The following is a 14,592-nucleotide window of genomic DNA, read 5'->3' on the forward strand; positions in this document are numbered from 1 at the left end:
GATCCCGGGATATTCCTCATTCATCTTCCTCTCGCCCCCCCTGCAAGGAAAATCCAGTGGGGGAAAAAGTGGGGGCTGACGGCTGAAAACGCACTGATAGATGATCCATCCCATCGAATAAGCAGAGGAAAGAAACCACAAGCGGAGTGGTGCACAATGGCCACAGTTTTTCCTATTTTACCCCAAGCAGGCAGTGGAAAGAATCTCAGTAAAACACGTGATGTTCCTATAACTGTTTTCAGCCTTGACTCAAAGGAGCCCACACCTAAACAATTCTCTTTACTTTTTTATAAATTTCTTTCTGTGTCCTGTTTTGTTTCTGTAAGAAGTGTTCTCTTTTAACAAATCTCCTGGGCAACAAGTTTTATTTAAATATTTTTTGCTAACAAATCTGCGTTTTCTGTGCTCTACAGGCTGTAGGTGGTACGATTTTAGAGTTGGGTAAGGTTTATCTAATTTGCATGTGGGAGGGTGAAGGAAACAGGATAAAGAAAGTGTTGTGTAACCCTTTTTGGAAGATTTGGGCCTATTTTCAGACACATGGGTTGGATTAGATTTGTCCTCAACAACAATCAATTCTCAGGAAATCGCTCTTGAACATCATGAAATAGGCGTTTAGTATGTAATGCAGTCAGGAGGATGAGAAATAAAAGGATACGTTTGAAAGTACAGCACAGACATTTAGAGCTTCCTCCTTCTATTTAAGACCACTTGTTTTTCAATTTCCCTTTTCGTTCTCTCAGTCTCAATCTACTGTCTGTTAAGTGATTTCAAAATACATTTGATGCAGTTTCACTATGTTGGGGTCAAATTTAAAGTCCAGACTACAGAGCTTAGAGGCTTGTTCTCTGCCTCAGTGTCGCAACCTCACTCTCATTAAACAGAGACCTTCTTTATCCATCTGTGTTGGAATACTCCTCTGCAGATATTTTGGGATTGTCTCATTAGGGGCTTTTCTGTCAGTAACTGCGTGGTAGGAAATGCAAATTATTAGGATGAGATGTATTACCAAGAGGAGTTGGGTGGTTGTATGTTTGAATAACAGTCAGGATATAAACACTGTAGAATAAAAAGAGATAAAGATATATGAGAACCTTGTTATTGACATACTGTAACGTTAAATTCAACATACAGTTTGGCATGAGATTTGCTTCGTATATTCTTCCTCCAGAGAGGAAGAAGCCTATTAATTAAAGAGATCTTGTGACTTTTCACTAGTAGCACCCGCACACCCCACTTGAGTGTGAATATAATGGCCAAGACTAAGTGTGAAGAAACATGCATCTCACTAATAATGATAGATAATGATCCTGTATTCCTTTTCTTCCTGTCTCTGAGCTTAATTGTTTTTAGTTGATCTGGGATGTCAGTTTTTCCCAGACTCCTGCGAAAGATGCCGTTTCATTATCCACATCCAATTAACTCTGACCTTTTTCTTTTTTACAGAGTTCGATGAATCTTCCTCCAGACAAAGCGCGACTGCTGCGGCAATACGACAACGAGAAGAAGTGGGAACTTATCTGCGATCAGGTGGGCTTTTGGCTGCATCATTACTGAACTCAGGATAAAAGTGGAATGAATTAAGCTTAGGTACACAGCGTTATAGCTATTGCTTATTATTTATACATTTGAGTTATTTCACTCATCTACCAGCACTTTTGGCCGTGCCTAGTGTAAACCGTGCTATGCTTATTTTATGTGTCCATTATCATTTTTGCCAAGCAGCAACCGAGATGGTCGTGCATCTCTGGAGTCGGGTCAAGGAGCACCCAGCTTGCCTCAGCAACAGTAACTTTTTTTGAGCTCGGCCAATTATGACCAAACTCTCTTTTCCCACTCAAATGAGCCTGGGTTGCAAACACAGACAGGGGTTTTTAAAAGTCTCTGTGCGTGTTTTGCGCACGGTACTCTTGTAGCTTCTAACTGAATCCCTGTGGTTAGGTTTCTCCCATGTTCCACTGTTTGTAATATCTGCTTTATTTCGACCAACACTCCAAGAAAAACCAAGTCAAGCCAGGACAGCAAATGCACATGGAAAAACCCCGTAAGGGACCATTCAAACATCTACTAAATATATAATCCTGTAGGTCTGTCCCACTGCGTGCCGTGACCACAGCACACATGCTCCATTGCCCTGCCTTTATCCTTTACACATTGCCCAGGCTTCCCTGGTCAAGTGGGTTAAGTGGCGCAGCAGGGCGCAGACATCAGTTAGTAAGTTAAAGAACTCAGTATTTGGCGTCAGCGCCGCATGTTGGAAATAAGAGAGCATGCATTGTGCAGCGGGCTGTAGTCTGAGTGTTCCACTCACCCTGCAACCTCCATGCCAGAGAGTTTTTCTGCCTCTCTGAGCACAGAAGAACAACTGAGACGAGATCAAGACCATCACCCACTCAAAGGGTATTGATGTCCACTGACCCTGAAGGGAACAGTACCAAAGAAAGCCCACCAGGCTGTCGACTGCAGTCAGAGATCCTCTTTCAGTTTGGAGTGCCATCCCCTGTTAGACCTGAAATAAAACATTTTGGTTCCCCTTTTATTGTCAGTGAAGCTGTTTCCAAAATCGCTGCCCGGTGATGACAAGCAGCTTGGTTTCTGGTTACTTTCACTTACAGAAAGAAACACTAAAAGCCAATACTCAAAGTGTGTCCACATGAATCAGTGTCACCCGTGTTTAAAAGTGACCAGTTTTACTGAACTTAACTACATGAAATTCTAAATCATTCACTACTCGATAAAGGGACAGGAAGTGGATGTTTATGCTCTTAGTTTTCCCATCGTTTTCACAGTCAGACATCCAAGAAAAATGCTTAACTAGTCCTTCCTTTTTCTCTGTTGTTTTCCTGACAAACAAATACCCATGACAGCACAGGCCGCTCTGGGACTAAAGTACTTTCTGTGTCATAGCTACAGTGAATCTCTTTATGTAACCATGGCAACACTGAAGGAGGAAGGCAGGGAAGCATAGATGACAGGTACATCCTCTTTGAAAAACCGGCCCCACAAACGCAGCCAGTGGTTGAAATATTAAACATTTTTCAGGCAATTACGGGATGTTTATGAAATATGGAGGATGCTGTTGAGGTGAATACAAGGTTAAAGCATTCAGATTACAAAAGAAAAGTTATAAAAATCCTGAGATATCTGTATTCCTGTGGCTTTTTCCAAACAAAACAGAAGTTCATACAGATCTTTAAACTTAAAAGCACCCTCATCATGTCTACAAAGAAAAATGGCAAACCAGGTGATTTCCCCTTTCCTCAGTCTCTGCTCAGGTGCAGTTGGGAGGTGTATTAGTAATGTATTAATCCTTCAAATTAAATCCAAACCAGCTTTCCCAGTAAAACTATTAAACAGCGATGTCATGTTAGAACCTGGTAATATTTCTGCTCCTAAAAAACAGACTATGTTCCCAAATCTCTTGCTTCATGCATTTACTGCCATACATTCCTCACATTTCTTGGCATGCAACAAGATATGTACAGTAGTTTGATTTTGCAGACCAGCAGATAATTCTACAGCAAAGAAATGCTCACATAGGGTTGAACCATCTGTCTGCCAGCTCTCTTTCCTGACGCCACTGTTGTCTTTCCTGTTTTTGTGAAACAGACGCACTCTGGCAGTGATAGATGTGATGTCTCCGTTAATACTGGTGGCCCAGAGATTCGATCTGATCCCTCAGTATCTATATCTGTAAAGGTGGCACAATGACACATTCATAAAATATAACCCTTTACTAGCCTTTTAGGATATTAATGCTACATGTTATGAAGTTGGACTGTCAGGATATTTGATTTTGTAGCCATAGCTCAACAGTTCGTGGTGTTAGTGGCTGTAGCGGCTAAAATCATATAAAAATAAACAGCTAATGAACTAAAAGTAAAGCGGCCGCTGAGGCACCAGTTAGAGAATTGTACGCAGAGGAAGGATGCAAGTCCAGACAAGAATCTCCATTTTGTCCATTTATTTCCATGATCAATGAACACACTTCCCTATTGATTCCCTTTCTCCTTTTTTGTCCGAATAACCCTGGTAAAAAAACATGTGCCTACTGGTGCCCTATACCCACCACCACCTGTCTCCAATATATACAATTACACCAGGTGCCCTAATCACCCAGTACCCAAATGTGCCTTCAAAATAAAATCCTGGAAACTACAAAAAATAAATGTTTGACTATAATATAAATCTAAAATATAGCTCCAACAGTGGCCATTCTTTATAACAGAGGAAACACCTTTACATTTGTTGTCTTAGCTAGAACAGCAATTGTCCCTTCTCAGCAAGAACATGGCCACTGTCTTTAAATGACAAGACTTAGAAACCAGAGCAGCAATGGGACATCCCAGATTAGAAGAGGATAAAAAACAAATCATAAAAAAAATACAATAAATCCGAAATGCCATGGTAGTGCAGAGGTTTTTTTAATAAGAAGTGGTCTTTGTTTCAGGTCAGCAGGCTCACCTCTCCTATAAAACACTGTTGGGAACTTAGGAGTCATTAATCAATAAAAGAGAGTATGTAAAATATGCATTGAGTCATGACGTGATGCAGCTCTCCTTCAGCTGATTAATGAATGTGTGACGTCCTACTGTAAATAAATGTTTTATAGATGTGCGTCACACTCTGGTATGCCTTGAAAATCAAAGATGGATGATGTGGAACAGATAGTAGGTCTTAAGGTAGACATTTCCTTAAAGAACTGTCAATAGTTGTAACTTATTGCTTAATTTAGAATATGTTTTAAGTGTCTCATATTAAGAGTGTTATTCCCAAGCGGGTTGCTCCCCATTCTCACACTCTGTTGCAGTTTACTGTAGTGTGTGGTAAATCACTAAACAGAACCATGCATGCTGCTGTGATGTTGAGCTCAGCCTGATCCAAATACTGTTTCCCGCTCACTCACTGATCCAAATCCAGCACTAATCTCCTGTATTTATATTTAGAGCACAATCGTGAGGGGATTTGACCTGAAACCTGTTCCTGGCTGTGAATTTACGCACACAGCCACAGACGCTGAAGAATCCCCAGGCAGTTGATGCTTTCAAATTAAAACCAATAATGATCATAAACAGCAAGGTCCTTTATAATCTCTTGCAGGCTGAAGTGTCATATCTGAAGAGTTCATCGCATTCCTGCTCTTGTCTACCTAATTAATGTAGAAACCGCTGTTAGGCTTGAATATTTTATTGATAAAAGAATGGAAATCTGATAACAGTTTCTATTGTCATGTGCCAGACCTGTCCTTTTTGAAGAAACAATACATGTGCTTTTACAGTACAGCAAAAATTTCCATAGAAGGTCTGTTGTTAAAGTGCAACAGAATTATCCTCATGAAGCGGAACATAATTCCGGGTTTGCAACCAATTGAAGGATGACTAATGTTTACTGTAGTTTACTCAAAGCCTTTTCAGTTTCCATCTGACGGTTTGAGATCAGTATACCAGCAACATGTCCAGACTGGTGAATTAACAAAAAATTGTCAACTTAATCTACAGAACTGCCTGATATTGTAGAGAAATTCATACACTGTTCAATTATTCATCTCACTCTTTTTGTTAACCTTTTTTTTTTTTGACAGGAGCGGTTCCAAGTAAAAAACCCGCCTCACACGTACCTCCAAAAGCTGAGGAGTTATCTAGACCCAGCAGTCACGAGAAAGGTGAGTGCCCTCGCAAACAGACTATCCTGTTCCACTGCTGCAGCTCTTCCTTCCCCTCCGACCCTCTATCTGTTGTCCAGGATGTCCCTACAGCTGAGGAAGGATCACTCTCAGAGCAGACAGCTTGGGAACTTAAGTTAACAGTCAACAGTGTGACTTAGTGAGAACAGAGACTGTTGTTTATCTGGTACGCCCAGGTTTAAGAGACATCTGTAAAGCTAATTGCAAAAACACTGAAACCTACTGATCCCATGTGTTGGGATTGTGTCTGACACATAAAATGCGTTAAAAAGAGTTATTGAATGCAGAGGTGACAATTAAAGTAAAAAGAGGTATTGAGGGTTGAATTGATGTGACCTTGCAGCCGGGTGGGAGCTAAGAGGAGATATCGGAAGAGTCTTAGCGAAATGATAAACAGATCTTATGTCATTTGTTTCTGTGGTTGCCTGGAAGCAGCAGAAGGGAGTAAGAGGAGGAGCTCCATGAAGCAAACTATCAGCCGACTCCCAGGCTTTGCCAAGATGAAGTCTTCTTGGCCGGAGAGTTCTGTGGGGGCAGTGCTGGGAGACCATTCTCCGTGATAAACAAATTACTAGTAAACTCTGCCAGAATAACAACAAATAGCTGAATAATTCAATTTACACTGATTGGAGTTAGGATTTTACATTACAAAAAGCCAGCTAGTGCAGCATGAACAAAACTACAGTACACGAGGGCAAAAGGGGAACAGCAGTGGGTCACATAGAGACACAAACTACTACAAATGACAGGACATATGCATACACATAGTTGTTGAATTAGCGGAGTAATTGAGAGTATTGTGATAGAGATTCAGACTTGCATTATTGAAGTGCAGGACAGTGATTCCCAATGGTGGTACTTCAGTCGAGCAGTTTTGTCTGGGCTGGTGGAAAATTGGTGTAGTATATTAGACTAATTAAAAAGCTCTCTACATATTGAGTCGGCCATAACACATGGACACCACGTGATGCAAAAAGTGTAACTGCAGCAAGCAAGCACAGATTTTGAAACTTAATTATTGAAACAATTAGCTAAAAATAACTAATAAACAGTTGAAAATGTGCTAACAGTAAACAAACAAAACAGTTTGCGGTGTGCTAGAGTAGTGGCTGAATGATTAAAACAGCCAATGAATAAATCAACGGTTCAATCGGAATACTGGACATGTCAGGGATATGGCTAGACTTGCTCTATCAGAAGGTAATAAAAATGTAGTACTAAGCACATAGTTAATTATTAACATGTTTTATCCATACAAATCCTAGATTGTAAAAAGAGCACATTTTATTAGCTTCACAAGTTGGTAATGATTATTTTGAGCCTACAATAAACTAAACTTACTTTCTCCTGAGTGTAGTTTAATTTTGGCTACAGAAAGAGAGTTATCCTTCTTCCCAAATAACGTTGGGATGAAACAAATAGATGTATTTATGCTCCTTGAATGGGATGGTGCCCATGCTCACACTCAACAAAGTGGTGGCTGAAGGACCTCAGACGGACTACACAACACTAAATGTTTGTTAGTCCACTAGAGCTTCACTAAGTCACATCTAAACCCTCTGTTTTTGAATAAACTCATCTGTGGCTGCATGACTAATTGGTTGTTGGGACTGTATTACACCACTCAAACTTTGAGAGACATGCCAAAGCTTGTTTTTGTTTATTTATCATCTTGTTAAGTCTCATAGGCTGAGACACGTGTGGTTTTGGAAAATCATCCTGCCATGAAACGCTGCCTCTGCCTATACCTCGCCTTGATCAAAGGCTTGAAGTAGACAAGGAAACAGAAGTTTCATGAAAGTAAAGTGAGAGGAGCAAAGAAGAGGGAGTGAAAGAGGAAAGCTGACTATCGGGAGAGTGGGTAAGCGGCCGATAGACAGATAACGAGAGACAGACAAAAAAGAAGCACAAGGGAGCACGGAGGAAAAGAAAGAGTTATGGGCTTCTTTCTGAATTCCTGCTCCATCCCCCTTTTCTTCAAACCCAAAACAATTGCCACTTTGTGCCGCAGTGAGAGAGCTGGAGGTCATTGCCTCTGCTTTCCATAGGCAGGGTCCGGTGCATTCCTCTGGGCAGCTCCCAGCCAATAGGCAACCAAGGAGGAAGAACTCCAGTCTAACTAGTCCCCAAGAATGTATCAGCCATTGATTTGTTTCCAGGATGACCCCTCCTGAGCTCACACTCACCAAAATCCCTGTCTCTCACTTTCCCTGCTCCCTCCCTGTCTCCTCCACTTCTTCTCTTTTACCCTCATGCCGTCCTCACCCTCTTCCCCCACAGTCGGCTCCTCTCTCTTCCTGCTCTCTGTGTTGCAGCTGGTAGTACTTAGAGTGTGGAGTGTAGGGCGTTTGGTGGAAGAAGAAGAGGGGGGGGGGGGTGCCTGTGAGAGCCTGCGCAGTACCCCTAAATGTGCTCTGCTCCCCACACAAACACACAAAGGGCTCCTCCCTAATAAAAACACTCTGTTTCTCATCTCCTCATGTGCCAAACACACACCGCCCAAGCCCAAAGACACAGACTAAAGAGAGACCCTTGCTATGGGAACAGCTCTCTTCTCTGTGGATGTTAATAATAGGTTAACACAGGGCTGAGCTCTGTTTCCTCCCCGATACAGACGCATCATGGAAAGTGACCAGGCCCTCCAACCCTTGGAGGATACTTGGATCTCTTCTTTTCTCACGTTTTAGCTAAAAAAACAAGCAGAAAACCTGTTAACCAAATAAAACATTTTTTAATATTAATGTAGAAAGTTTGAGAGGGAGATCGTAAATAGAACTGCAATTCGCAGCTGTCATTCTGACAAGTATTTGCAAACTTGTTTCGATTAATTGGTTTGTCGAAAAAAAGTTTTTCATTCTATAGTGACGTCTTCTAATGTTTTGTTTGACCAACAGTCCAAGAAGCAACAGTCCGGAAACTTAAACTGAGAAAAGCAGCAATCCTCACATTTGAGATTTCTTTGCATTGGTGCTTTAAATACTAACTTATTTACTAAATATTTTAGCTTTGCTATTGGAAATTAAAACATGTTAAGTGTCCTGGGGCTCTATAATGTTAAGCTACGAAAAAATAAACGGCTAAAAAATGTTAATATAAAATAATTAAACCTCTTTTGAAATACAAGACAGTTTTTGTTTCATTTGCATGGGAAAATGAGTTGTAAACTCTCAGAGAGCAGATACACGCCCTCTCATCAGGGGTTTTCCACTCCTGTGTGATCACCACCAGTCATTCCCTTGCTGCTGCCGTTGTGTAACAGCCTGAAGGGCCTTTTGTTTGTTTGGTCCTGCAGATAACCTCCTATCAGAGGCTGAAATCAAAGGGGAGCCGACTAATGTTCTCTGTTATGTTTTCTATTTTTTCGCGGACAGCTCACACCTTCATTCACGTCGCTCGAACAGTAACGCACTCTTACAGCGGTAGCCACAGTAACAGGACAGAGAATGTGTGTGTGTTTGTGTGGCTGCTGGGTGTGCTGCTCGGGCTTGAGAGGTAACCAATTAGGTTACTTGATTTTATCACGGTGCTACGAGTAGGGCTTAAGGCTACATCAAGAACAAATGTGAGCAAAAAAGATAGTGAAAACTCCTCCATATTCACAGTTTCCAATGAGTCAGATCACCTTCTCTGTTAGCTGGCTGGATTGTTCTTGGCAAGTTAGAGGCCCACTTAAAAACTCAATGAAAACCTCAATCCCAACTTTTATTTTGTAATCAGTTGCCTGCCCTCATTTGTATGTCACAGTGGTTGCGTCCATGCCTGCCTGTCTGGTCTTTCTTTCAAAAACATTTTTCCCTACCCCACCACTTGATGATTTACAGTTCTAGTGGTAGATGACTTATTAACCCGCCCCCCTTTTTTCCTTCCTTAGAAATTCAGACGGAGAGTTCAGGAGTCCACCCAAGTCTTGAGAGAACTGGAAATTTCGTTACGGACCAATCATATAGGGTGAGTCACTGCAGGATTGTGTGTAAAGCTTGTGTAGTATTGAATGTCCCAGACCTGGTTATATTAGATTGAGGGGGAAAAGTCTGACATTCCAGACACCCAGAGACTTTGACATTAACCACAAGTACCACCACCACCGACCCCCAATCATTTCAGTGATCATGCCCAATGTTACACAGAGAGCCATGGGGCGATGGAGAAAAGATGAATCGAGTGATTGTTAAGGGCAAACGTCACGTGAACAGCCTCTACAAAAGAAAACACGATTCTCTTGCTACACAGCTTGAAACATAAGTGTTCGCCGTCCTAAAGGGGTTTCATTTCAGATGTAACAAGATATCATGGTTGCCCAACAGATAAAAACACAGCAGCATTGTGTGTATTCCAGAATAACAAGCCTCAGCCTGCTGCAGCTGATATTGATTCAGCGTTGTAGTCATCGTAAAGGAAAGATCAATATCTCTATGAGCGTCACACAATGCCCCAGTGTTTTGTCTGGCAATAGATCATAGGGCCTATCTCTGTGATTAGAGACCCTGATAGGTAATGGCTCTGATAGATTACTCTGAATCACCAATTAGGCCTAATGCATTCTGGGATCTGTAGGACTCTGTGACATCATTTATCAGGACAACTTTTACACAAATACAGATTAAGCAAGGGGATCAGAGAGTACGGTTTGATTACTTGTTTTTTTCCACAAAGCAGAAAACTGTGCTGATGGTTGGTTCATAAATGAAGCCCCAGGATTGTTTGGTTAGCATTGAGGATGAGGGGTTAGCAGCTACGAGGAGGCTGAAGATGGGCTATCATGGGAGACCCTTTCTAGGTCAGGAAGAGGCTGCCACGAGAGCGACCGCTGGTCACAGACTGCTGTGACAGCAAACTGCTGTCACGGCAAACACTCAAAGATATGGTGGTTACACAACCAGACTTCAAGTAAATGTAATCTAAACTACATCTCTTAATCCTTCTGTTTTTCTATTTTCCTCCCTCCCACACATACATATTATTGGACTTAAATTCATGTATTTTGCTGACTCTCTCACAAATCATCTCATGATTCTGACAACACGGTCTCTCACACTCCTACACACTGTTTACACATCGATCAGATTCAGTTCTTCAGACCAAAATAAACTCAAACCACATCCAGGGACGGTGTCCGTCTGGCAAATCAGTTGAGGCATTGTTTACATGGATTCATTCCTTTTAGAGACCTTATGTTGGTGAACTAGATGACATAAATAATCTACTGAATCTAGATTAGATAAAGTGTTACAACAATGGCAAAGACAGGGAGTGTGATTGAGATAGGAGGGCTTGGCAAGGGAGCAAGATGTCACCCACTCAGACAATGAATAATGTCTGCTTCTTTTCAGAGGTGAAACACAGAAATATATCTATCATGAAGGCAATGTATAATGGGTAGATTGTCCCTGTACGAGCACTGCTGAATATACCCCCAGCTCCCTGCCTGCACCTCACATGTTGCTCTGTGGTCAACAACATTTGGTGAATAGGAGGATTGTTAGTTAGTGTCCTGTGGTAATGATTACCATGTGTCCCAACAAGCCCTTTTTAAAACACACCGGGCCCCACCAGGCACCACTTTACTGGACACTCTCGTTAGAGTTACTCACTCCCATGTAGTTACACCACAGGGGAGCTAATAAAGAAACAGCTAGTGGATTCTTAAGGCAGGTTAACCTTACATCTTCACCAGCTCAATACCGCTCAACCCCGCTCGCTTGTCATTATGTTTATGTCCTGCAAATTTCTCTAATCACTGAGCAATCAGGCCTGTCGAAGCCGTCGGGGCTCCAGTAAATAGCACCTTCATAGGATCTAATGAAATAAAGATGTTCTGTGATTCCACTCGCTCTGCTTATAAATATGGAGGAAGAACAGTACATGCCAAAGGTAGCGGGAGCTTTCCCTTAGAAAGTCAGGGCTTTTCTGTTTAAGAATAAAAAGTGAAAGTCTGCTGAGTGCTAAATGGGTGGCCCACTTCAGTGTCTGTAAGAGAGGTGAGAATGGGCTTTTGATCATTCTGATGGCAGGTCTTAACAACAGTTGCAAACTATGTGTGAGGTTAGAGAAACAGCAGCAGAGAAAACTCAATAATGAGATTCTGTATGTGTGCGGACCCCTGGGCTTTTCCAAACACACATGCATGCTGGATATGTGTGCTGCTTTGAGCCTGGAAGCTTTGAAGTCGGTCAAACGGGTCATTACAATTCTTCTTGGCAAAGGGAGGGAGAAGAGAGAGGGTGAATAATCTGAAAACATGAGAATTTTAAAACAAATTAAAAACAATTTTGTGCAGTTCATCTTTTTTAAATCCTGAATAGGAGGCAATTTCAAAGTCAATGTTAAATATTCACATCAGCAGGCATGCTTATTAAAACATGCATGGGTTTCTTGGCAGGTAACATAAAAGACAAAAGGAATATCAAATTCTTGATTTTTCTCTCTAGAAACATGTGTAATTGTTATTTTTGAGTTTTTGAGCTGTGATTAACCCAATGTCAATGAGTTATTGAAATCCATTCAGCTGGAAAGCTCCTAATATTATACACTTCTGGTTCTGGTTGTTTTGAAAGTGTGCTGTTTCTAAAATGTATTTGAATAAGACTTTGTGTGCTGATAAACTTTGGTGTTTCGCTTCAGGTGGGTGAGGGAATTCCTAAACGAGGATAACAAAGGCCTGGACGTGCTGGTGGAATATCTTTCTTTTGCACAGTATGCCGTCACGTAAGTCACTACCAGCGCTTTAGTTCCAAATAACTATAGTCCATATGTAGAACTGCAGAACAGCACAATGCTGCTATTCTGCACAGCCGCTGATGCATCTCCACCACCACTAATGCTGCTGCTGCCTGCTCGTCAGAAACACTGAGTCACTCGAAGCCAATTGCTGACACATTGGCACGTTGTATTGTACCAACCATAGACTTCTATTCATGGATTAATGGTGTGATTATTAGTCAGTCACAATGTCCCTGTTCAGGGCAAAAGAGCCATGCAGTTAAATTGTTAATTCATGGTCCCCACTTCACCATATGTTATTATGGTCTGTCAACATTATGAATGGTTAGCCGTAAAAGTGAGTTTACCCTCAGTACCACCACTGCAGTATATGAAGGTCATGGAAATGACATGTCTAAAAACTGAAATGGATCATAGCAGATATGCTGTAAATACCAGCTCTTTCCAATGTTTCTTCCAAGTACAACAAAACCTGAGACACTCAGCCTAACTATTATTTCAAAACCAAAACCTGAAATGTTAGCGTTTGCTCTGGAGTCGAGAACATTTCACCTCTCCTTGCACACATTAGGCCCTAATGCTAAACCAATATATGAGATATAGTATATGGGACTAATAGGTAACTTTTCTAGCAGATGTCTCTATTTATATGTACATTTATATGTAATTATGTTAGCTGCTGATGTTACGGACAGAAGTGTGTGCTTTAATGGCCTGCTAATTGGTTTTACCAAGGTTGTTGTTTGCTGGTTAGTTAAGCTAGTTTAGCTAGTTTTTGTCTTAGCTAGTCTAGTTAGCTTGGTCATTGCTTGAAGTTACTGTACTTTTATGACTGCAAAGCAAAGGCTTTTCACTCAGGTCGCATGTGTCTTATAGAGTGATGTTATTCACACATTTCTGCTGGTAACTTTGCTGAATGTTGTACATATATTGTTATAGTTAACATCTGTATCTGCCTAAAACAGACCATTTAGACATTTTATGGATACTAAAAACTTGTCTGTTAATGTTTTGTGTTTCAAAACAAGACATCATTGATATATTGTTACCAATGTTTTTTAAAATTTCAAATAACCATATTTTATTGGCTTCCATCAGGCTTTAAATAATAGCAAGGGAATGCATACTATGTAGTTACTTATTTTATGTGTTGTTTTACTGGGCAACAGGTTTGATGGAGACAGTGTGGAGAACAACCCAGAGGCTTCTATGGATAAGTCGAAGCCCTGGGGTCGCTCTATAGAGGACCTGCATGGAGGAGGCACCCTGCCGTCATCTCTCAGTGGGAACAGCATCACACGAGCTGGGCGACATTCCACGATACGGTAAATATGCACACACATTGACGGTTAAGACAGATACCCATGTGTGTTTATGTGATTTGAAACGGTTTACAGTTTACTTTGCCTTTTCGGGTTCCAGTTACTGTACAAAGTGTTTATCTGGAGCATCGTGTTTGTGTTGTGATTATTTTGAGAAGTCACACTATTCATATGATGCCTCAGCAGTCCTTTTATGTAGTCATGAGGTCTGTAAGACTTTAAATGGCTTGAGACACATTTCCGCAGCACGAGGCAAACTCCATTTGTCTAGCTTTTTTAGGATTGTCAAACACAGGCTGGTTTTGAACATAATAATGACACACAATTGACAGCAGGTTTTTATGTGACAGACGGTGCAGCAGAAGGATCTGTTTTATGGATCAAGTCTGTTTTGTATTTTATGAACACGAAAATAACACATCAACTCCAAATCCCGAGCAGAGGATTTCACAGAAATTAATTTTTAAGCCCATGCTAATATATGCTCTGAAGAATAAATCCCATTCATTTGTGCATTATTTCAATAATCCTCCATGTCATGCCATTGATGTTTCAGCACGGCACCCGCTTTGACTGCTGTGACCTCTAATCTTTTGGTTTGAAGAGGTTAACACACTGTACACAAAGAGGACCATTGATTCAAGGAGGCACATGCCTCTTTAATATTATCCTTGCATGGTAATGAAGTCTCGTTTTCCATTGCCTATTGTCTCAGAGTACTTTAAGTAATACATGTGAAGTAAATAAAGGTGGCATTCAGGTATTTATTTTTCTGTTTTGCTCTCCTGTGTTACAGTTATCTTGGTTTAATTAGAATTTGCAATCAGTCATAGATAGTCTTACATATGAAAGCTGCACCTATTACGC

General features: G+C 41.1%; 1 protein-coding gene across 9 annotated transcripts in view; it reads left to right on the forward strand.

The window, feature by feature from the left end:
• fmnl2a (formin-like 2a) overlaps window positions 1-14,592 on the forward strand; it is a 45,621-nt gene that overhangs the window by 13,703 nt on the left and 17,326 nt on the right. For all 9 annotated transcript variants that reach the window (XR_010166135.1, XM_063887842.1, XM_063887838.1 and 6 more), the window contains exons 2-6: window positions 1,447-1,530; window positions 5,582-5,662; window positions 9,555-9,631; window positions 12,305-12,388; window positions 13,573-13,728. Coding sequence is in view for 8 of the 9 variants with exons in the window: in XM_063887842.1 (XP_063743912.1) it covers window positions 1,447-1,530; window positions 5,582-5,662; window positions 9,555-9,631; window positions 12,305-12,388; window positions 13,573-13,728 (482 nt within the window). In the remaining variant the exon portion in view is untranslated. The remainder of the gene's footprint in view (window positions 1-1,446; window positions 1,531-5,581; window positions 5,663-9,554; window positions 9,632-12,304; window positions 12,389-13,572; window positions 13,729-14,592) is intronic.

Source organism: Eleginops maclovinus, chromosome 7, assembly GCF_036324505.1.
Source record: "Eleginops maclovinus isolate JMC-PN-2008 ecotype Puerto Natales chromosome 7, JC_Emac_rtc_rv5, whole genome shotgun sequence".
Taxonomy (NCBI): Eukaryota; Metazoa; Chordata; class Actinopteri; order Perciformes; family Eleginopidae; genus Eleginops; species Eleginops maclovinus.